Source organism: Schistocerca gregaria, chromosome 7, assembly GCF_023897955.1.
Source record: "Schistocerca gregaria isolate iqSchGreg1 chromosome 7, iqSchGreg1.2, whole genome shotgun sequence".
Classification (NCBI taxonomy): Eukaryota; Metazoa; Arthropoda; class Insecta; order Orthoptera; family Acrididae; genus Schistocerca; species Schistocerca gregaria.
The window spans coordinates 282,845,495-282,871,617 of NC_064926.1; the positions used below are offsets into that span (position 1 = coordinate 282,845,495).

The 26,123-nt window shown below is 38.7% G+C and overlaps 1 protein-coding gene across 1 annotated transcript in view; it reads left to right on the forward strand.

The window, feature by feature from the left end:
- Positions 1-26,123, forward strand: part of LOC126281618 (guanylate cyclase soluble subunit beta-1) — a 198,408-nt gene that overhangs the window by 82,965 nt on the left and 89,320 nt on the right. The window contains exons 7-8 of the mRNA XM_049980738.1: positions 17,837-17,991; positions 23,816-23,953. Coding sequence (XP_049836695.1) covers positions 17,837-17,991; positions 23,816-23,953 — 293 coding nt within the window. The remainder of the gene's footprint in view (positions 1-17,836; positions 17,992-23,815; positions 23,954-26,123) is intronic.

Consider the following 26,123-nt stretch of genomic DNA (forward strand, 5'->3'; position numbering starts at 1 on the left):
GTTTCATTTATATTTTAACTTCATTTATCAAAATTAATTAATGGAGTTGGGATATTTTGCAAAATTTCAAATTGTTATATAGGTAGATTATACAGCTTTAAAGAACGTTGATTACATATCAGCTTTCACATGAAAAACAGTTTTCTAAATCATCATTTCAATGATATTCCGTCTAAAACCAATATAGTAAATTACAGTTGAGTTGTGTTTTACCCTTTAAAAGTGAAGTTGGGTACGAACCAGTCATACATATTGCATTATTTTGCCCCTTATGTACACTTACAAAGTTCCATGAAAAACGCTAATTTACTCTTGGCTGTTTTCTCTTGGAAGTGAAGTACGTAAGGCTGAGCTGAGATGTGTACAAACTGCTAGTAGAGGCTAATGGTAGTCATCCGGTGTACTGCACATCATTGCTCCCACCCTGTAAGTGATCATCATAGTGTTGAGTGGTACTTAAGATAAGTAAATAAATTAGTGAAATCAATGTGAAGTAGAAATTAAAAAATGAATGAAAAGCTTAGTTCAGTTTAGAAGAATTACACACTGGCAAACAGCAGGCAGAGCAGCAGAGGCAGTGACCGTGAAGTCAGCACGTTCAGGAGAAGCCATCGCCCTCCCCACATAAGCGGAAGCTGGACATCGCCCGACCAGCTCACGTGTTTCTCAACTGTCACATGTGATCAAAGGCCCTCGCCTACATTCCAAGAGCCAATGACTGACGTTAAGAAGATTCTTCGAGGAGCTTTTCAACGTGACAGAAGAGGCAATGACCGTGAAGTCGTTCATCTCCAGTGAACTGAAGTGAATAAAAACTCGAGACGCAGTGGGTCCAACAAGAGTAGTTTTCAGTTCAGTTTCGGTGCTGATAACCGTCATGGAGGAAGAGACTACATCGTACACAGACGCACCAAGTCCGCCGCTGTAATGGAATAGCAAGCAGCAGCCTCGCCGCCAGAAGACAGAAGTTAGAATGTATTTGAAGACTGATTTTTACCTACCCGGGTGACTCATGAGGACGGGAAGGAGACAGCCTCACATCCGCAGTCACCTGTGAGCTGGTGATGAAGAACTGTCACCCGAAGACTGGCAAGCTGGAGTCCGTGGTTAGAGCCCGGGACACGGGCCTTTCCCCGCCGCGCCGCTCCGCCGGCCGACGCACAACACACTCGGCCGCTTAGAGGAGAGAAACACTGGGACGCCACATCCAAGGTATCACCATCCGATTCACGACTTCGTTCTCAATAATTAAATCGGCCACCTCGCGCTGCGCGTCTCCAGTCAACTGGGCGAAACGGCGACACGAGATACACACCGCCACGCGTAATCAGACGCCGCCGCTGCCGCATCAGAAGCCTTCGCAAACGACACAGCTGCCGCTCTCCCAGCCAGAACAATCCAGTAAGGAAACCACAGTACAAATCTTCAATAAAAGTTATCTTATGTAAAAATGCTGTTTCATTCTACCTCAAACCCGAGCCAAGGAAGAACGCGCCCTACCCACATGTTGTTAAGAGGGGAAAAAGTAATTTATTTAGTGTTTCTCAGCCTGACATAATGCTTTAGAATCAAATGCCCTTTGCAGTAATGCTCATCCGGACAATTGACTACCATCAAAAGAGCTTACCCAGTTACAGTAGGTAATACAATAGTAACAAACAAGTGTTTGGCACTATGGTAGTCACCATGTTTGTGCTAATGACAGTCGCCATCTACTGCTCAATACGGTGTTTCATGAAAATATCACATACTTTCAACTGTCTAGTAGCATTATGTACCATTTCAGCAGAAGCTGTCAAATGTTTTATGCTGTAAGATAAAATTAATACCCTAGCACAAACTCACAATAACAACTTCGGCTAACATAAATATGGGAATAACATTATTTACATTGGTAATTCTCATTGGAAAGTGCAGTCCAAGCTGTGTAGTTAGACCAGCGGTCATGCTCATGTGTATTTTATGATGTTATAGAAGTAATTTTTATGTATTTTGATGAATTTAGTGTGGTACTATTGTGTGATTCAAAGAACTAACTGTGCTCATTTACTAACTTACAATTTATTTCAGTAGTACTAATAAGTGAGCTGTGCTTATTGTAATAGGTAACACAGACAATTTAGATGTGGAAATATTTAACTTGAAAGACCATTTTACTTACATTGTGGTATAAAAAATTTTGGTCACCAACAAATATTGCTTCACCTAAAAGATTAATGACTAGTACCAGTATGCATACCATGTGTGTTGTTTTTAAATTTACAGAATAACTAAGTTACAACAATAGTGCCATGTAACACACCTTACATTGAATTCATGAAACAATTCCATTTGAATCGATATGCCACACAACATACTTAAAAACGTATGAATTATTCATAGACATAGAAAATTTCGTGAATATAAATCACTAACACTCACACTAGTAATTGCAACGGTAGTAATTTCCCAGACCCAAGCTACGAGACGTAGTTCTGACAGAAGGAGAATTTCATTATGGCAACACCTGTCCGAATATTAGGATGAATCCCACACAGTGGGGCATCTAGCTGACAGAGTGAGAGTCTGTCAGGAAAAGCCACCGTAGTCTCTGCTTTTAACGATGACTCTTTGGAAAGCCTTTCTACAGGAATGCAGCACGAGGTGGTAAATAAATGTGCGGGGAAACCCAACTCAAAACATCTCACTGTAGCCAACTGTGTTAAAACCCGCATGAAAGAAAAAGCTGTTTATCTCAGTATTACGTAGCAGAAGTTAAAGTCTGCCCAATGATAGAAACGACGCCTCTGAAAATCTAAGATTTTCATTTTTTGCTAACGTATAGTTATGCTTGAACCCGTACACTAATTTCTGTTAGTGATAACGTTTCCTTTACAGCCTTCTGAAATGCCTTCACAAAAGAAGACGAAGTAAATATTCTAGAATTCGAATTTAGAACAGCTGCCTACATGAGTAACGTAGAAGTAAATATCCTTGGAGTAGTGAAGCAACTTAAATCGTAATAAAAGCAAGTCTTCAGGTCCAGACTGTATACCAATTAGGTTCCTTTCGGCGTGTGCTGGTGCATTAGCTCCATACTTAACTATCATAAACAATCGTTCGCCCGACGGAAGATCCGTACTTAAAGACTGGAAAGTTGTACAGGTTGTAAACATTCATGGTGGTGTCTGTTTGTTCTATATCGTGTTTCCCTACCACTTTCGCACAACGACGCTCTGGCCGTGTTTTATACGGAATTAACTAGTTTGAACCTGGGACCTGTTGCTGGTAAGGAGACGTCAGACCACACATGACATGTAGAATTCAGAAGAGTTCAGTGAGACTAGCGATGATATAACCAAATACTTAATGATCTCAGCGTCAGCTCCACTGCACTCCCTGTAAAAGAATCTTAATACTAACTAAATTTAGTGGAAGGGGTGCAAGGCTTTCCTATTTTTAGTTAGCTAGTAAAATAACTTCGAAAAAGCAGTTAAGTTTACCACTGGAAATTTTATTCTACTCACAAAACATTGTTTATAAATTGCACTATTGATAAAAGGAGATGTTTTAATACAGGATGGTAAAAACCAACTGCGTTCAACAAAAATGTGAACGAATATTCCCTGAATGGGTTTCCAAGTTCTACAATGGATCGAAGGATGACCTATGCCGTATCACATCTATAATCTAGGTTTAAATAAAGTTTCACAAAAGAGCAAACTATCAAAATGGTCTACAGTGACCCTCAATTACCTTTATTTACTTATCTAACTTATCGTAAATTACAGTGGCTGATGTGGCTTCTCAATAACTATATAACAGAAAAATCATCGCGTTTCAGATTTTTACTTCAAGTGGCAAATGTGAACGTCATGAGATTTAATTTACGATCGACACTAGTATTACGCAAAAAGGGGGTGTAACAGATGAGACTTCTGCAGTTCTGAGTGAAGCTTTTTGCTCTGTTATGCGGCATCGCGTGCGTTCATTACCTTGTCGGTGTTCGTCAGGGGGGCGGCGGCCGGCACAGCAGCCATACAGCTCGCCGTCTCGGAACTAACTCTCTTCTCCTAACTTCTCCTTACTACAGTTTACCGAAGTTGGTTTAAAAAAAACTATCTGGCTGTGTTTTCATCTGACCAATCAGGGTCTCAATGTTAACCTTAAGCTCCGCCTACAAAAATTCTGTCTGTCCAATGAGAAACGTTATACTTTTCGTGGTGGGGCAATGTTTTTAAAGTTTGCAACGTAACAGAGACGCGAAAAAGTCTCACGCAAAAACTTGCAGCTGGTGTGGTTCTTTTAGCGTTATCGTAAGATCTGTACTGTTGTTCTGGAGGGCTCTATCTTTTAACATGGGCTGGCGGGTGGTTCTAATGTAATAGACACGCGAAAAAGTCTCACGCTAAAACTTGCGGTGGTTGTGGCCCTTTGTGTGTTATCGTAAGATCTATACCGTTTTTCTGGAGGGATCTAGCTTTTAACATGGGCTGGGGGGGGGGGGTGGTTCCTTGACGTAACAAGGACGTGAAAGAGTCTCACGCTAAAACTGCGGGTGGTGTGGCCCTAGTGGTGAGCTGGCGACGTGGGTGTCCAGTCCGTCCCTTATCATAGGGCCTTCTAGCTTAACACGGTTCTGCTCTCGGCTTCTGTTCTCGTTTCTCCCCTCGGAACTGTGTCGCTCTCACAGTGGGAAGGTACGACATGCATATAGGCATTCTTGTGTTAGTCTGTGGTATTCCATTTGCTCACTCGTTACTCGTATTACTTTGGTTAATTTAATGTCACAATTTATTCGGAGCTATGTGACATACTACTGGATTTGCTTATCATGTCAGGGTTTTCATGGAAGGTGTTGGATTAGCCTGACACCTTACATATCACCACCCTTCGAACTTAATTTTTGCACTGAATTTAGGCAATGATTGAATCGTTCTCTAAGTCAGTCAAAAATTTGCTAATTTATCTCAATTTTGTTGCGTACTGTTCAGCCTCGTTATTCTATTCTATGCTAGTTTGTATTACTAATTTATACTTTTATATTCTTCCACATTATTATTAAAAATGACAAGAGAAGAATATTTTTATGCTATTATTAATGTTTTATTATTTTCTTTCTTTATTTATTTAAGTGTGAAGTTTGTTTTTTAAGAAGTTTGTTATCGAGAGTGAGGAGTCTTTCACATCGATTTTCGTAGAAATATTGTTTTTATAAATATAGTTATTAAGTAAAATCTATTCCCAACACATTTTCTAAATATCATGTACAAGTAAAATGTTTTTGTTTCTAGACACTCATTTCAACATTGTTACACTAACAAATAAGAATTATTTCCAAGAATTACTTTGACAAAGAAATATACATGCACTTGTATTGAGATATTACCCTAATAAATGGCACAAATGATAAGAAAAAGGAAAACATCCAACAAGATAATTTTTTATTATTTTTTTTATAAGGTGAAAATAAGTAAAATATAGTTATGCTTTTATTTTTATCAGGAGAAAATAAGTGGCATATTGTTTCTTTATATACTGTCCATTTCAGAACTAATGACTAATTTTTATCGATAGTCTATTTTTTACTTAAGTCCATAGTCAATGACCGTTATTTTTTAGTTTATTAGCTGTCTGATGTGCTTAACTTATTTAGTTTTTCACACGTTTCTTTTGCACAAATCCTACATCACATAATTTGATTTCACACATTCACACAATCCTATGAATGTTTAAGCAACAGGTTGGCGAATGTTTCTGCACGAAGGTGATGGACTTGAGCGAGATGGATGTTGGCAAGTATTTGATGTAGAGCTTCGTTCGTCGTTCCTTGTTAGCTTTGCAAGTGTGTGTTGCTGTTGTGGAGGTCCCATAATGGACTGGAGCTGTGAGTGCAGAATCACGTGGTTTCCTGGCTTTGTATGTGTGAAAGTCATCGTTATGTGTAGCTGAAAGCGCTCGTTTTTCGTTGTAATACTTTGCAGACGACTAGTTTATAATACGATATTGATTTGGGAAGGTATGTCGTCTATTCTTCACCCATCTTTCTTGGTCTCAAACTTGCGAATCTTTCAACTTCTGTTCTTCCTGCTTTTTCTCTGCTTCTTACTTGCTTCTTGGTTCTTCTCTGGGCAGGATATGGAAATATTCATTGATAACTAGTCGCGTTGAAGTTCTCCTCCTAGTAACAGTTTGATAAATTGTTTGGGGCGCCCCGATGTTTACGAGTGGCGAAAGTCGGGTGTCTGTTTGTCTGTCCGTGCACCAGTCACTACTGACGTTCGGCGTCCCGTCGTTCGGCGTCCCATCGCTGCAGGGCTCCGGCACTCTATGGTTCCGCTTGGCAGATATACAGCAGCCCATTTCAGCTACAAGGGCCTTCTGTTGGTCTCGCTGTCCTCGTGTCTTGCTAATTACGTCCTTTTCTTTCTTGATACTTCTCGCATTGCAACTTTTGGGTCGTTGCATCTCTTCCTTGCTGGAGTTTTTACAATGGTTCTTACAAAAAGTTTTACTTACAATCATCTAACATATGTCTAGTATCTACTTGTTTTACGCCTTCTTAAAAAGCTTTACAAATTTCGGCACCCTTTCCATGTTACAATTCTAAGATATTTGGAGTCTTAGCGTCTACTCAAGAATCCTCAAATTCGATTTTAATTCTTGTGTAGTGTCGTGGTGTATAGCATTTTAGTATTTCATGCTGTTCAACTGTCTACACTTTATCCCTTCACCTTAATCTATGGTACTCTTGGTGTTATTATTGAAACTTCTTTCTTTTTCCCACCTTCCTCTCTCTTCATTCTTCTTTCTCCTGACGATCTTAACTGCAACATAATCTTGAAATATTGTGCTGATTATTTACCAGTAATAAAATTAATCTTCAAACTTGTACTGAAAGTGTTTAATACTTTCAGTCTTATCTCGTAAAATACCCTCTGATTCTCTTTTACTGTGTTCCAAAATACCTTGAACTTCTTGCAATTTTTCGTCGACTTCTTTTCTGCATACCATTCTAATTCTTCATCCTCTTTATCTTGCGTCATTCTTACTTGCTGGTTTATAACTGGTATTTCTTCTAATTTTAGCTTTTGCTCAAAGAGAAGTGTGACATTCCCGAATGTTTCGCTACCTTTCCCCATACCTATTATCGCTTGTCTCTCAATTAAAAAATCTGCACCTATAATCAAATCTACAGTTAGTTTAGGTATAATCACGAAGTTGGCTTCGATCTTTTGACCTTGGCACGAAAGAGTTAACCTTGTTTGTCTCAACTTCCGCAGCATTGTTTCTAATGGGACCTCTTACTTTAATCTTACGTGTTTTCAGAACTGGCAATTCCTCATTGGCATTACACTGCATGAATAAATTTTCTGACATCGCAGTCAGTTCACGTCCGCTATCAATTACAATATTGACTGGGATATGCTTTACCATGGCCTTCACAATTGGTTGAATTTGAAAGGGTTGGTTCTCCTCCTCCTCTTCTTCTTCGTCTTCTTCTCCTTCTTCTCCTTCTTGCATCAACGAATCCTCCACTGAATCATACATGAGTCTTTTTAGGAATTTCCCTTGTTAATTCGAACTTTCTGTAGGATCAGCTTCGACTGCTACTTCTCTCTCTTTTATTTCCTCGTCTCTATTTCGTCCTTCATTTACGCTTTCTTCCACATCCTCTACTTTTTCCTCATCCTCGTCTATCTTCTCCTTCTTCGTCGCTACTTCCACATAATCGCATCTAAATGCTCTAATTATCGCTTCATAACTTCCTTCATTATATACGTTGGGTTGTGTGCCTAATCGTAACTTATGTTCAACTTCCGTCGACTGCGCATTATCCTTATTGAATTCGCTTTCCCTGGTTTCCATCTCAAATAGCACTGCAATAGTAATTACTTCGTCCTTTCCTCCTACATTCGTTGTGAATGCTTCTGGTAATTCATCTTCCTCGTCAGTATTCTCCCAATTAATTGTGTCCCAACACGATATTGTTATTTTCTTGCCTTCGTTTTCATCTGGTCCCTGCAGATTTGTTTCTTCCTTCTCTTATGGTGATAAGATTCTTACTTCTCTGTTCAAGGTTCTGCAATTGTCCTGGGTCGGTGCGTCATTCTCTTTGGCATCGGCACTTAGCTGTCAATTCGAATGTTTATAGGTATTTGGTGGTCTCACCGCCACCTCTCCTATCTGTATTCGCTTTTCTTGTTCAGCTTGTTTGTAGTGGTTTCTTTGCTGATAATTTGTCGGTCTATTGGTTCTCCAGTACCCGTTACAGTTGTCTTTATTCCCTCTGTAATAGCTGTGGCCATTCCTGGGTGAGTTATAGTTATTGCCATATTCTCTTCTAAATCCATAACCGGTTTTTTGTTGAAATTTATTGTCGTTTCTTGGTGCGAAGTTATCACGTGGTTCGTAATTATTGTTTCTTCGTAATGTGTCTTGTGGTTTCCACTGCTTTTTGCTTTCGTTTTCACGTGCGCTTCGTCTCTCTTGCGTCATCTTCCGAAAATATGAACTCTAGTTCCCTTAGAATACCTTTAAATGCTTCGACGCCATTGCCTCCGCGACCTACTAATGATTTCTGGTATTTCAATGGTAGCTTCATCGCGCATAATTTAATCAACTCTCCGTCACTGTATGGTAAATCTAATCATTGATTTTTCTTTGACATTAATTCGAAAAACTTCACTGGGCTCTTCTCTCCTGAATTTTCAAAATATGGGTTCTGTAATAATTCGTACTTCACTCTGTTCTGTGCTTCGTTAGACCAATATCGTGAGAAAAACTTCTCTCTGCGATCTTCGTACGATCGGCATGTCGCTGCAACATTCGGCATGGTTTCTGCGACTGTTCCTGACATGTGTGCACATATAAAGTCTAATTTGTGTGCTAGCGTCCAGTGTTCTGGTAATCCTACTCTTAACTGATCAATAAAAGTTCGTGATATAATGAGTTTTATTCTCGAAAGTGTTGAAATTTTCTGACTGTCAGGGAATGATCGTTGTCGTACTTCGTCATAGTTCAATATGAAATTCGCGATTCTTCGCCACTTTTGTTTCTGATCATTTCTCCCGTCGTTCTTCCCTGTTGTGGTAGACCCATTGGATATTGTCCACTGTAACTTTCGCGTTCCCGCAGTGCAAGGTGTGTGATTTCACATATGCTACTTTCCGCCTGTGATTGGAATCGCAAATGCGTAATATCTTCGTTAATTGTTTGTTTTTCCGGTGCTGTTACAGATGCGGATATGGCTGCAGACTCAGTGCTTGTTCGATCTTGTTCACTACGCTCTTCAATGGTTTGCAACAACTCTGTTCGCAATTTCTGAAATTGTCGCTTCGTTTGCGCTTCTATTTTGACTATGCGATTATTATATCTTTTCAGCGCTGCTTTTGTGATGCGTTTGTGTAACACAGTGTTTTCAACAATTTCACGTGCTGTACCTGCTGCTTGTCTAGTAATTTCGTTTATCTGTTTCTCTAATTTCTTGACTTTTCCGTGGGCGTTGTTAGGTAATGTTTTTATCTCGTCCTGAATGTCATTACGCAATGTTTGTACGTCCGCTTGTACCTTGTCAATGTCTGTTCTCAATTGGTTGTAACCTGTTATTAAGTTTCCTATCACTTCTCGAGATTCTTTTGCCTCGTCTTCAATATGACTTAGGTGTAACTGAATTTTTTGTTTTGTTCTTTAATCTCACGCATTTGTCTCGTGGTTTCTGCATTCTGAATTTGAAATTGGGTCGTTAGGTCTTTATTTTGCCTTGTCATGGTTTCCGTAATTTGTTGTAATAATTCTGCCAGATTGGTGGGTCCTATTGCGTTTTCTTTCGACGTCCTACGCTCTGTGTTATCGCCCAAGTGTTGGTTCGCAACCGATTGCATTGAACTGTGCTGTGACACGTTTCTGCTCGCATTTCTTGTACTCTGTGGCGAGGGAGCTCTGATTGCTTGTACTTCTACGTATTCAAGACGCAAGTTAGAATCCTCATCGCCTGTCTCACTACTTTCCTGCTCCTCTGTCGTATGCTGACCTAGGTTTTCTGTGCCTTGGCGTACATTATCCTATTTCTCGCGATACTGCATCGTCTGTTGTACTGTCCTCTATTCTCTGTCCATTTTCATGCTGGGTCTCTACCTCAATTCGGTCAAGGTCTCGATGTGCCATTGCCGATCTTTCCGAATACCTTATTTTCTGTTTTAAAAGCAATTCACATGCCCTACTTCGCGTTAACATGCGCTCATACGATCTCACGCATTTCATAAACTTTTTGCACACACGACTTGACAAACCATTCACTTACTTGTTGGGTCAGATCCAACTTGTCAACGATGTATCCGCCACCTGTGCGCTTGCATTGGAGAGAAAACTTAATTCTAACTGTATTAATATTCATAACTTAATTATGCTATTGTCTCTGCTACAATGTCTCACTATTTGTTGAATACTTTCTTCCTATCTATCGCTTGCAAGGTCACATCAATATTCAAGGAAGGTAGTAAGAGTAATCCATTAAATTACAGGCCTATACCGTCAACATCGGTATGCAGCAGGATTTTGGAACATATATTACGTTCAAACATTATGAATTACCTCGAAGGAAACTGTCTATTGACACACAGTCAAAATTGGTTTAGGAAATTATGTTCTTGTGAAACACAACAAGCTCTTTATTCACATGAAGGGTTGAGTGCTATTGACAAGGGATTTCATACCGATTCCGTATTTCCGGAAGGCTTTTGACACTGTACCACACAAGCGGTTTGTAGTGAAATTGCGTGCTTATGGAATATTGTCCCAGTTATGTGGCTGGATTTGTGATTTCTGTAAGAGAGGTCACAGTTCGTAGTAACTGATGGAAAGTCATCAATTAAAACAGAATTGATTTCAGGCGGTCCCCAAGATAGTGTTACAGGCCCTTTACAATCTGAGCACCTGTCTTAGGTTGTTTGAAGATGACGCTGTCGTTTATCGACTAATAAAGTGATAAGAAGATCAAAACAAATTCAAAAACGATTTAGAAAAGATATCTGAATGGTGCGAAAATTGGCAGTTGACCCTAAATAACGAAAAGTGTGAGGTCATCCACTTGAGTACTAAAAGAATCAGTTGAACTTCAGCAAATTCAACTAAATACCTAGGTATGACAATAACAAATAACTTTAATTGGAAGGAACACACAGAAAATGTTGTGGGGAAGGCTAACCAAAGACTGCGTTTTATTGGCAGGACACTTGGTAAATGTAACAGACCTACTAAGGAGACTGCCTACTCTACGCTTGTCCGTCCTCTTCTAGAACACTGCTGTGCGGTGTGGGGCATTACCAGATAGGACTAACGGAGTACATCGAAAAAGTGCAAAGAAGGGCGGCACGTTTTGTATTATCGCGAAATATGAGAGAGAGTGTCACGGAGATGATATAAGTATTTGGGCTGGACATCATTAAAAGAAAGGCGTTTCTCGTTGTGACGGAATCTTCTCCCGAAATTCCAATGACCAACTTTCTCCTCCGGATGCGAAAATATTTTGTTGACGACGACCTACATAGAGGGAAACGATTACCTCGATAAAATAAGGGAAATCAGAGATACAGGTGGTCGTTCTTTCCACTTGCTGTACGAGATTGGAATAATAGAGAATTGTGAAGATGGTTCTATGAAACCTCTGCCAGACACTTAAATGTGATTTGCAGAGTATCCATATAGATTTAGGTGTAGATGTAGAGTGTAATGCAAATGACATTGTGATCATTGTCTGATTACATAACTGTCCGTATTGATGTACTCTTCTGAACTCTGCATGTGTGAGATGGTATCCTCCTACCTTTCAGGCCTTAGGTTAATACCAAATTCGCAAGCATCCTCGCGCAACTGTGATAGGAAGATAGATCAGAACTAGTCTTACACATGTTAATAACAGCATAATATTGATTTTTATTTGCATCTAAACTTGAATTATCCGAGATTTTGTACAAAATTAACTTTAAAGGAATGTTGCAATATTTACAACTGGAACTGTTGTGCCAACGCTCTTTGACACATTTACAGACTGTGTTTCCTACAACAGACTAGAAATAATCTAAATAATCTAATGAAAATATATTATTATAAAACACACACAACATAGTCAAAAGCCAAACGAAATGTTCAAACGTGATTTTAGGAAGGAAGGAAGCGTTTTGACGAGATTTTTATTGCAACCCCACATTTAAACAGTTTACTTCCATAATACACCAGCAGAACTACATAATGTAAATTGCTTACATTCTACAGAACATGTTCAAAGACAGTGGTGGTACAAGACAGATGAAACATGTCCAGAGATAATGGTGAAACAAGACAGAGATGAAAGGTCTGTATCTCAGATATACAATATTTTCCACCAAAATAAAATTGTTTGTCATAATAAGCAATACTTTCATCTATAAACACACACACACACACACACACAAATACATGTAACAGGTTGATTATTACAATATGCAATTATAATTACAGATTTATAGTCATGAGTGAATATTCAAATTTTGTACCAAGGTAAAAATGTATTGTTTTTAAAATGTGTGTGATTTTACATGGCTCTATGATACAAAGATTATGAAAAGACCGTTATACATTTCTTAACCAGACACTCACACATATTGTATAGAGAGATGTATCGATGTTAATCAGTCGAAGTCCAATGTTAATGGTGGTGGTTTTTTCCACCTTTTTCTCTGTCCGACACTGATCATTACCTAATTTTGACTAATGTCGACCTTATAGTGCAGAGTCTCAGGGTTTATTGGCTTAAAAAAATGTGTATTTTTCCTCTCAAGACATTGCTGAAGGTATTTATACTTTTGTAGAACTTCGCAGACAACTAGATTACAATAGGATGGGTATTTTGAAAGGTGTATCTTGAAATATTTTCGCCCATCTTTCCTCTTCAACATCGATATTGGGACTGTTAATCTTCTGTTCTTCCAAGCATCTTCCTTCCTTCAGACTTGAACCTTGTCTCTTCTCTGGGTAGGATATAGTAAATTATTGAGTAATAGTTACTTTGGAGTTTTACATTCGTTAGTGTTTCAATCGTTTATTACTACGTGTAGTTCAGCATTGATTGATTTTCCTTCAGCTCTGTAGTTCTATGTAATATCGCAGTATGGTGGCGATTCTACAAGTAATTCTTTTGCCAAATTGTGCGCTGGCCGCACTTACGATTTTTTGTGACCTGTCGTTCCCTGCAGTCCTCGTGGTGCCATCTGCTCTTCCTAAGTTTCGAAACGTACGTGTGGCATCGCAAGTGGTTGGCTATTGCATAACTTCTTCTTGTGACTGGAATTGTATTTGCGTGAAATCTTTTTCCATTCCTTGTGGAACTTCTTCCCTTTCTGATGGCGTTATTGATTTGGAAGTTGTTACAGGTTCAGAGTTTGTATGATCTTGATCACGTTGCTCTTGTATAGTTCGCAACAGTTCTTCTCTGTTCTTCGTTTTCGCTTACATTCTCACTATGCGAGTATCGCATCTCTACAGAACCGCTTGCGAGATACGTTTTTGCAACACACTGTCTTAAACTATTTGTCGAGCTGTGGCTGCTGCTTGGCGTGTAGGTGCTTTAAACTGTTTCGTTCACAAATGTTCAAATGGCTTCAAGCACTATGAGACTTAACATCTGAGGTCATCAGTCCCCTGCACTTAGAACTACTTAAACCTAACTAACCTAAGGACATCACACACATCCATGCCCGAGGCAGGATTCGAACCTGCGACCGTAGCAGCAGTGGGGCAAAATTTCAAAGTTTTTGTGTGTGTGTGTGTGTGTGTGTGTGTGTGTGTGTGTGTGTGTGTGTGTGTGTGTGTGTGTGTGTGTGTGTGTGTGTGTGTGTGTTTGTGTGTGTGTGTGTGTGCACATTTGTTGATGATTGTTTTGCGGTAGCTGTGGATATAGTACAGGTACAATTTACGTAATTTTTTGGATAACTGCTTTTGAATGTGGCACAAAATTTCCAGCTCGTTCAGATTCTTTTGAGCACAGCCTAGGTAGCTGATCTAGAGCTACAATAAGATTCACTGTTTCATTTTAATGCACACTGAAATACTATGTTGAGGTTAGTTGTATTATTTCAACATGGTACTAAGCAGTGTTGGGCCGTTGATGGAAGTGGAGGAAGGGGCAAAGGGGAAGGGGAGGGGGGGGGGCGAGAGATAGGAGAGTTTGTGGCTTGATATATGATAATGATGAATTTATTGATACGACGATGGAGCTTGCCGCAATTTTGTATCGTGGTGTCATTTCCCCTTCATGTAGGCAAACTGCACTAGTATTTACTATTGAACTCAGTTGTATTGCAAGGTCCAAAACTGCATTTTTGTGATGAGTTAGCTGTGTAGTATAGTATGGAGAAAATACTCATTTATAAACTACAATAGCCACTCTACTGGCACATGCATGTACTATTTGCCAAAACATCATATAGTCCTTGACACTTTGGAAATGTCCATCTAGTGGTAATATATGAAATCCTGCAATGTGAAGTCACTTGCTGTGATTACTATTATAAACAAATGTAGAATATTAAGAAATTGGCACTATTATTATTATTATTATTAATATCATTATATATAGCAATAATAATCATAATAATAAAATCAGTAAGACTTCCGATAACATTTCAATATGGGACATTTGAAAATGTGTTTGGTATCATTAGCAAAGGAAGAGGGGAAGATGGAAGTGACAAAGATAACGGCTGATAAGAAAGGAAGGAACTTGACACAGGAATCTGTGGACGAATGGGAGGAAAAGGTGAAAAGTGTGTTGATAACAGTGGGCTCCCGACAGTTATGTGAAAGAGGTAGCTGATGTGTGTGGATCATTAGCTGCTATTTGAAACTTGAAAGGAATTTAATTTCTGAGGAAGATTGTTCTGAAGTCGGGTTCTTGTCACAGGAAATTGTTTCACAGTAGATGACTGCATTATGTAGTGGTACAGAGAGGACTCTACTTTGCTGAGAGGAGGTTCTGTTCTGATAATGTATCGTTTAATGTATACTGTTCTGTCAATGTTGTTTCAAATACTGTCTTACTATCGTAGACTGCCTGGAGTCACAAACGTCATTTTTTTTATTTCAGTGTAAATACGTTTTGGACCCTTTGCGCTTCAGGTACTTCATCGGTTGACATCAGTTTGGAATTAAGGTTACTACTGGTCCTATTAAGAGTTCGTAGGTATATTACGAAGTGACACACTGTGAACACAGATTTTACAAAACTAAGATACCTCAAAAGAACTACCTACTCTCCACAGAAATGGTTGCATTGATTCTAAACACAGTATGAGTAGACATGTTTATATACATACACACAATTTTCATCAACAGCAGATTTATAGTTACAATTCAAGCAAGTCAAAGAATATCCAAATCCAAAAATGCTAAATCTACATAGGTGTTACTTCTAAGACGATAAAAGGGGTTATTTTATTATTTATACAGTGATATCACATGTAAAAAGAGTTATTTGTGTAGACATAAGACGTGATCTATTAAATATTTGTTTCTTTAAGAAAATTTTCCATTTAAAATTACTGAAAACACCGTGGCTGTTAAATTTTATTTATTCTTTTCATACGTTTCCGAAACTTCAACTTCATATAATAATATTTGTAATTGATTTAACAGATCAGATTTTATACAAGTACCATTATTTTCTGTGGGGAGTGCTGTTAGGCTGTTGTAGATGTCACTATATCCTTGTCTCTTATGGTACTTATAGATAGCTATTGAGGATTTGTCAAAGTGGTTAAGTCTGAAAGTATTAGTATGTTATTTGCAATGTATATGAAAATTTATTTGTGTTTTCAATATGGAGAATGTAGAGCACCTGCCACAGTGTATATTCCATTTTGTTCTGTTACATCAGTAAAGGAATCACTGAAGGAAAAACAGCTGTCAGAAATAACTCTTCACAATGTTAACCTATTTAGGTACAGCATTACCAAAAATTGTTAGTTAATTTAGAAATACCAACATAAAAACATCTTTCTCCACAAACAACATACTGGGACGACACTAGCCTCACATAGTAAACACAAACATCCCAGTAACAGAACATAATGGAATGTAGGAATTACAGTGTGGCAGTTGCCCTACATTCTGCATAGGGGAAACCATAAATAAATTTCAGGGCACAATACAAAGAACTTACTAATACCTTCAGACTCAACCACTTGGATAAACTCTCAAAAGCTAACCGTATGTACCATAACAGACACAGACTTAAATGACATCCACAACAGCCCAACTACACTCCACACAGAAAATAGAGGTACATTAGAAAACTTGATGTGTTAGAACGATTAGAAATAATTTACATGAAGAGAAAGTTTCAGGAAACATGTCAAATGAATAAATCAAGTTTTATAGCTACAGTTTTTCACTAATTTTAAGTTAATTCCCCTGCACAAACAAATAATTACTAGGTCGCATCTGATATCTACAAAAGTAATTCCTTTACAAATGACAGCATTCAGAAAATAATAACGTAATACCTATTAATCATGTTAGAAGTAATACCTACATATATATAACATGTTTACATTTGGCTATTCTTTGACTTGCCTGAATTGTGGTTACAAATGTGTTGTAGGTTGAAAATTGAATATATGTAAATAAATATGTATATTCATACGGTGCTTTAAAATCATAACTACTATCGGGACCGTAAGGAACTATCTGATAGTCTCTTAGTTTTGGAAAAATTGCGGTACAATGTACCCTTATCAGGACGAGTAGTAACGTAAATATGAAAATAGATGTAGACATCTCAAGAACCTGAAGAAGAGTCCCTAGGGTTAAAAATGCGTCGCGTTTTAAAATAAAAATCACGATTTTTGTGTGTAGGATTTTCGATTTTACAGAAATTGTGTAAAATAAATGTGAAGATAAATGAGAGGAAGTACAGTGGTGCGTTACAGAAAATGCAGGGTACGATAGTCTCTCTACTTATCAGCAGGTAGCCATGATAATTGTTTGGAGACAGGTGGGTTAAGGTCCAAATTGAGTATGTCGCAAGTGTATCACACATAATTCGCCGCCAGTTACAGTCACCTTGAGTTCCCACACGAAGGTCCTAGGGGAATAGGATCACGATAATTGCCAAGGCGGGATATTAATGTTTCTAACCATATGTTTTTATGCTTGAAATGAAATGCTGTAGTCAATGAAACGACGCTGACAGCTGTCTATAGACTACAATTTTATATTCAGTCCAGAATAACCTCTAAATTCCTGCAGAAGAAAAAAAAAGTTACTTCTGCATCGTTTAGTATTAGGGGGTGGAAGAAGTTCTGTGAACTGAGGATTAGTAAGTCTCTGTCAAGCTCTACTGTGTCAAAGCTTTGCTGAAATTCTAACGGCACTTAATAATTTCCTTCTGTTTGCCGACAGCTTGTTTCATTACATTCGTTACCTTTAAAGGAGCATTCGTCGCACAGCTATTTTTGCGTAAAAGTGACTGGTTATCATGCAAGAGATTATTTGAGGTTAAGTAAATGGTAATCTAATCGTGACCTATGCAGTCAACAACCGTGGCTAATGCTACCAGAAAGCAAGTGGGCCTGTACTCTTTCTTTGGAAAATTTTCTTTTCCTTTTCTTAAGGTCCTAGAACCGTTGCTTTCAGAGTGTTCGGAAGATCATGAAAGTCAGAGAATAGATAAAAATGTCCGTTATTTTGGGCCGTGTGTCCTGATCCACCAGGTACGTGACAACGCCATAAAGCCGTGCATAGCTCCAGGCACTACTGCACCACCATAGACCTCCAGCCGGGTAAGTGCAGTACAGAATCTGAGGGTAAAATTTGTCCGCAGATCCCAAGGTGTCTCCGGCGACGTTCAGCCGCGTGTTCCCCTTCCACCTGATGTTTGACCGCGAACTCCGCATCGTGCAGACCGGCGCCACCATCGCCCGCGTCATGCCCAGGACTCGAAGGACGGACTGCAAAGTCACGGACATCCTCGATACGGTAAGCGACGTTGTTCCCATGGACGATGTTTGCACAAATCTACTCTGTGCCCTGTTGGGAGACCTGCTTAGCAAAGCTGCTCGTACTTCATTGTAAGTATATCGGAATGTGCCAAGCTTGGTAATGGTAACCGCCTTGAATCGATCCATATGAGCGCTTATTTTGTTTCTTTCCTGGTAAAGAGGAACTGAAATTGTTAACGCTCTATGAACAATACAATAGAGAAATGAAGACAAAATGATAAAAGTTGTGTATTTGTTTTACATAAAGGTCATAAAAATGTAATTTGATTAAAAAGGCACATGATTATAAAATATATCGTGTAGCGGTACATACCTGTCACAGCAGGAATTTAGGGATACAAATGAAGTAAATGTTAGCTTGTGAATTATTACTGATATAGTTTTATGACATACTGAAATAAACAAGAGTTTGATACTTTTGACCTGCATAGTTCCTATTTTTGGAGGAAGACCACGATGGAGTTCCTTTATTTCTCCATGCACAAAAGAAAATTATACTTCTTTCGGACAAATGGTGATTTCCGTTTCATTTCGCCGTTAAGCATCTGCATCTCTTCTCAGACACAAATGACCAATGTCCAACTTTCTCCTGGCGACGAACTTGGTTCTGAAAGTTACACAAAAAGCCTACATGTTAGTGCCTTTTGAATACTACTAATGAATAAACACTCCTAAACAACACTGTAGTATAAACTCGCAGCAATAATCCCAGACATTACAGTCATCAGAACTGCTTGATGTAGGATCTCAAGAGGAGCCTTTCAGATAATTATCGCCAATCTCTCCATCTGCTGCTCCTGCAACATGAGCCAACGCATAAAATGCTGCAAGATTCTTTATTTATAAGACAAGAGTTTTCTAGCGAATGCCGAAGTTGACAAGTTTGTAACTTTTATAAGAACACGCTCACAGATTTTTGGAATAATGCCTCTAATAATTTTTCGTCCAGACATATCCCGATATTACCTTTATCATTCAATATGTTTCGGAAGTCCGTAATTTAGCGTTCTTAAGATCAGCCGAAGCAAATGTGTCCGCACCATACAGAACTCCCAAGTTGCAACCGCTCAGGTGCTTCAACAGATTGTCACAGTGCAGCGCCACTTCGTATTTTTGTGATCTGAGCAATTACGAATTCGTGACATGTGGAAACTGAGTGAAAATGATTCCCACTACTCAGGAACAATAGTGCACTGGCGGATGTGAGTTCAAATTCTGACTAATTTGCGACACAAAGATAAATTACGTGTGTGTCGCTGTGGCAGAAAATATGTGGCTGTTTCAGCACGATACACCGTATTTAAATGTGGCTAACTGACGAATTGGATGCTCTGTGTTAAGGAAATGATTTGTAAACAGAAAGACAACAAATTATTTTCCATGCTAATGAAAAATGTCATAGATAGACACATGACTTCAGCAGAGTACATTCCTCATTATAGCTCAGTAGTGTTGTGTTATAACGGAAAAAGAAATAGTTTGCGTAAGTCATGTTAGCCCTCACGAATGTTATTGTTGGCGTATTGCTTGCTGTAGCCTATTTTTCTGTCAAAGGTTTGAGCAGTTTGTTTATACAAACCTTTTTTTGTTACATGCAGCACATTTTTCGATTACCATTCATATTAACATCAGTGTACTTGCATATTACCATCGTAAATGATGCAACATTCTAATAAAAACATTTTTAGTTTAGACTCAATCAGTATAAAATTCGAAAAGAAACAAAATATCTGACCTTTCGCCTGTCTTTGCCGTGGCCCTCTTCAGGGTGACTCTGGAGACAGCCTTCCCTATACCCTGTGTTCATTCGATTGTTAGGTGACTACTGACATTACATTATGTGGTGCCACTGGACAGTTCGATGTAAAAATGGCTCTGCCAATGCTACTCATTCAGGTAACTGACAGGCAAGAGCGAATCAGCAGCTTCCACTCAGGATATTTTTTTTTCGTGCTGCGAGACGCTGATAACACGTCGCAGTTCTCTTCTGGTGGATTATTAATATTGTCGAACCCTGGTCTCGTGCAGCTGCTGGTTGGCTAACACTTTGCCGTGTCGTGCGAACAAGACACACCCACAGAAAAAGCACCACAGGGGCAAAGATGCGAGCTGGTACCAGTGCCTTAGAGACTCGTCACTGGTGCAAGTTCCACCAACACAACGGGCAGCGCAGAGGATGAAGATATTGACTTCGCCTCGTCCAATTGCCGAGTCAGTAAAATCCGCCAATGACCGGACGACAACGGACAGAAGCCTACTCGGAAGATAGAAGAGCAGCTCTCCCCCACTTAGCTATAAATCATCGTCCAGCGCCAACTAACACCGGGAACGTCGTTCAGTGAAGTCTTAGAAGTGAATAGACAGTTGTTGTAAATTGCATTAGCTATGCTCTGTGGAATTTACCTGTGATTCTTGGCACTTAATCATTGATGGCCTTTTTTGTGTTGTATTACAACCAGTGTTGCAGACTTCATAAGTCATCAAGCCACAAAGATAAGTAAACCTTTCGACTCATTTGTGTGACTTTGTTACTAATTTGTTGGAGTGTTGTGGAACCTCTGTTATCCTATCCTGTTGCCTGACCCTGGGCATAGCCGTGTAATAGTGGCCGGGAGAAATTGTCATAGCGGTGTATTCAACAGACGCCGTTTCACGAACTCACGAATTCGGTCCACCGTAACAACAGTGGCAACTCGGCTTCCACACCAGTAATTTTGCTTCTTCTCTACTTCTACTTGCAGCAGTTTTCAGACACACTTCAAAGGTTGTATAATGCCGTCTGCTGGTATGCACTGAGGCATCACGGAATGATTTAAACCTTTAGACAGCACACTGTAGTTGCCTTGCTGTTGGAATGTGCTGAAAGATTCACTGTAGTGCCAAAAAGCATCCAGCTTCGACTGAGTTGTTCATCTGTCCTAACTTCATAAATTCCCTTTGTTGTCGGTTGTTTACCACTTCACTCGAAATATAGACCAGCTTCTGCGTTGTACTGTCTGTATTGTCCCAGCCCATTGCCAATATCTGGGATGCCAGCTTACGATGTTTCCTGAGAAGCACTCTAGTGTTAATACCCAAGCTGGAATGTTGATGGATGCTTTCTGTCAGTATCAAATGGCTAGCACGTCTGAAGATGGGATCGTTTCTCTACCTCCGAGCTGAGGTTGTCGCCAAAGAAACGTACGATGACACGGTCCAGCATCTCCTTAGAATGGACAGATCGTTCAGCAGTTTTTCCTTTGTCTTCCGCAGCTGTTTTAGTTTGTAGTTATGACCACAAAGTCTCGTCCAAAAAGAATCACTTACACGGCCAGCGCCAATTTGAACAGCATTGTTTATGATATTAGGTCACAGCACTGTAAATCACTAAAACAACTAAACTACCGAGTTTTAGTGCTCCTCTTCCGAACAAGCGTCCTTTCATTTCAAATTTTAAAAATACGCATTTTGATTAAACGTGTTTATCTTGGTTTTTGGTTCGTTATGGAAATAATATTAGATTAAGTGACACCGGTCTTTTGTTCACAGTCAACAACTACATAAAACGAATAATTATGGCCATAGAGCATCATTATCGTAGAATTCACTATAGACGTTTGTAGATTTCGATGCCTTTCATGAACAGCCGTTTCAACTACTAGTCGAAGCGTATCAATGGAAGCAGAAGGGTTAACGTACCTCGATTCGGACTTATAATTTCTCACATAGTATCACATCTTAACATGAATAAATTAGATCATCATCACACGAACAGAAATTACTTGCCATAAATACTGGCTCAATAAAATCTGATTCCAGTAGTACACACTCCACATGAAACTATATTTTTGATACGGATGGTGGTAACACTCGATTCACCTTTTATTGGACTATTACTGTGGTGAATTTTATTTTCCTACGTTATATCTGCTTGGAACCCCATTCTGTCAATCCTTACTTTGACTATGCCATCGTCAATCCATACTGTCATCCACAGTATGGACAGTAACTCCCTCTGTTATGTTTCCACGACTGGCCTATTGAATCAATTACGATGAAAATGCTACAGAGATAGCTTGGACACTGAGGAGGAACAAATGTTTTGGAAAATCATAGCCATACTTATTAGACTGAAGAATATTATGTAAATTAAGTAAAACTATTTATTCTTTCATAAAGCTAATTCTCTTTGACAGTTGAACTTTATTATATGTGTGAAAATCTATTTATTTGTTGATATGTGTAATGTGATATGATTCAAAGTACTGAATACAATGCTTTTACAGTGCTCAATGTCCTTATTCCACATTTCTTCACTATTTGTTGCATAATGTTCACACTGTACAACATAGTGGTACTTCAGTTACACAGTGCATAGATGTGTGCTCCTGTTCATGCCCACTCTGTTGAGTATCGATGTGTATATAAAAAAAAAATGGTTCAAATGGCTCTGAGCACTATGGTACTTAACTGCTGAGGTCATCAGTCCCCTAGAACTTAGAACTACTTAAACCTAACTAACCTAAGGACTTCACACACATCCATGTCCGAGGCAGGATTCGAACCTGCGACCGTAACGGTCGCGCGGATGCAGATCGTAGCGCGTAGAGCCGCTCGGCTACTCCGGCCGGCTGTGTATATCATCACATCGTGGGAAGGGGGAGAGCGGGGAGCAAATCACGATCTATGTTTACCCAAAGAGGCAGACATGTTGGGGCACCTGGTCTTATTTCACGTACAATAGTGTACATACCATCACTCATAATAATAAAACTACTGATATGCGAGCACAGCCGAGGGTGACAACTAGTATCTTAAAAAATGATTAGCTGTATACAGAACCGTCAGTCTGTGATGGAGTCCAGTTTTCCATATGAAGCAGTGGATTTCTCACGAACTTAGTCTATAGGACTAAATTGACAACATATTAATTAATAATTGAATTGAGAATCAAGTTGTAATTATGAATCACAGCTCGATTCTTGCCCAAAAAATGACAAGAGCCGCAGGTAGAAGACGATGTATCAGCAGAAGGTACGCAATTTGTGGGATTTACACGCAGAAATATCACGTGTAACCTCGAAGTTACATATTTAGCAGCGAGTGTATTCATAGGTGATACGGGTCTTGATTTGCAAGTGACAAACATCAAACACTGATTATATTCAATTTGTTGCCCACCTGACTTAGAGACTCTCATACATTAACAGTTAGCAGTTAGAAATATGCGTTTAAGATAAGAGGTATTGCACTTGAAACATTTCATTTGGAAAACAGACTTCAGTCACTCGTCTACACCAATGAAACGGGCTCCTACAGCTAAGCCGGTAACAATCTTGATTGTAGTATAAGTGGGTCATGGTTCGAGTATTAGACTAGAAAAACAAACTTCTTGTCGAAGTACTTGTGAGGGTTTTAAGCTAATAGAAAAATGTGTTTAAAAATTAACATAAATAAATATCATTCAGGCGCATTTAAAATTGCGTTGCTAATAGCCTTGGGTGCAACATACTGCCAGCTGTCAGGCTAAACAAGACATGCAATAGCCAATAAATTAATTGTTATTGCAAATTATGTTCTGGCTCTATACTGAGCTTCATTATGTTTGCGTTGTCCCGAAATCTATAGATTCAACTTATTTCGATTTTTATTGTCCATATTCAAATCAGTATCTCAGTTGTGGCCCTTGCTGTCGTTTTATACATACTGTACAAAATTTTATTGTTTCTACTGTTACTGCGGAGTGTCCGCTGCCTTTCTGGTAACTGCATACGGATTTTTAAAGAGTAAGTCTAATCTGCTCTATCTGTATATCTTCTCAGGTGAGGCCCCACCTTGAGCTGACGTTCGAGAACATACTGTCGCACATCAATACGGTGTACGTGCTCAAGACGCGACCTGGCGTGATGCAAGTCGACCAGCACGCCGTCGCTCCAGAGTACTCACACCTGCGGCTCAAGGTGGGCACTTACTCGGCAGTCCACACTAAAAATTATAACGAGTCTCGGGATATCACTTTTTACTTTTTTTACATTTGTTAAACTTAATAGTTGTAGTAATTTAATATAACATTGAGTGAAGTAGATTCTAATACCAAACGACTACCTTACAGTCTGAACTATTAGCTTTTCTTTCCTTCTATAATTGCAGTTTTAATCTATAAATCACTATATATATATAATGTTCCATTCATCCTGACCACAGAAAAGAATCTTCACTATTTATTTAATGTTACATTTGTCTTGACCTCACCAAACAACCTTTTATCCAGAGACATAATATTGTTTCTTTACCAGAGCAACAGTAACCACCATTTTCTTGTATAATTTTATGTTACGAAGACAAACAGCAGTACATCTTTGTAATATAGCAACCTGTAGTTTCATTCAGTAATTCACTGTCACCCTTCAACACTTGTTCAAAAATATGTCACACAGTACCAGTCTTGTAAACATGAGCTTACTCAAAAACGTAACAGAAAAATTACTTTCATACAGTGCAGGTACCCCAGGGTAACATAACTCGTCCACTTGCTGTAGTTGACAGTAAACAAATGCAAACACAGTTACTGTTCTGATAACTTACGTACTCCTAATATGAGCAGCGTTTCTCTCTCTTCCCTGGCGTACATTTTACTCTCACAAACTTTCATCTGAAGACTGTTGACTGAAAGACCACTGGGTATTTTCCTAGTGTCTTTACATTAGACTATCGAAGCTAGCACAGCTACGTCATTCAATTACTTGTTCTAAAGCGTTTCTCATAAAGGCATATCACAAGTGTATAAGAAAAAAATATCAAGTAGTACTCTGGTAATGCTGAGTAATATCTTGGAAAGAACTGAATCTAGAGAGAGTGGGATACATTGAAAATTAATACAGGACAAATATGCTAGCCAGTTTAAATCGATAGTTACAACATAATTTACTGCTTCTCCTTTCTTTCCAAATTTTTCAAAACTTTTAAGTGTAGCAAAAGCAATTTGCAATGGTACTTATCTGAAGCGCTTGCCACTTTTTTTCTGTACTAAGAAATTGGCTACTCTTAAATTCTGTAATTGCTATTCGTGCCATTTTAATAATACTTTTCATTGAGTTCTGTTGTAATGTCACATAAAAACCTCAATAACATTTTTTTTTTCTAAAGCAATCTCGAATAGCATTAAAGAGTTTCTGTTCGCAGCGAGTCTATGACCACGCTGTTTCGTACTTCCCTTTTTTATTCCTGATATTTTTTTGCCAATAGTTTTCCACATGTCCTTTTTTCACAACCTGCATATCGAATATATGTCCTAAATGATAAGAATTCATACAAAACAAGATTACAAGTTTCAAATTTTCTTTACGTCTTTTAAGTAATATCGGAGCAAATGCAAACAGACAAAATATTAATAATACCCGAGGATTCCAAAGAATGTTATACCTAAAAACTGTCACAAACTATTTAAACCCGTTGCCTCGAAGTGGCTAGTTAAGTAGTTTAGTTAAACTACAGTACGTCAGTTCACAGCTTGCTACTTCTTATGTGACGGTTATGAAACGATTTTCTCATTTCATTTTCGCCTTTTACTGTATATAAAATACTTATTTCCATTATATTCAAATAAATTGTATTCATTTGGCAATGTTATGACATTTCAGGGAGTTATTTTAATTTTCAGTTTGTATTGCATCTTTATGAACGTCTTGTATTAACGTGCATGCTTTCAGTCATTTAAATGTCGACCGCAGTCTAAGAAAATCACATGCATCTTAACGTTTGTTCAAACACTTGATGGTAAAGATATTGTATTGCATTTCGTCATTTCTCATCAAGGCACAGATGCATGGTAATATTTACAAACTGTTTTTGCAGCGGATGAAGTAACCTAAATAAATTCTCGTATGTGACCTCTGGATATACCCAAGGGAAGTTCATAATTACTGTAAAGTTCTCATCTCTTATAGCTATAAATTTATATTTAAAGGAAGGTTTCTCATTCACCATTTTTGTAGATATCCCGAGTTGGGAAATGAGACCGCATCATCGAAAGCACCTGAAAGAAAAATTCGCTCTCCAGAAGATAGGTAGGATTACTGCAACACGATTTAGTGGTGGAGTTTGACGTATCATCCAGCAAAGCAGTGGCCT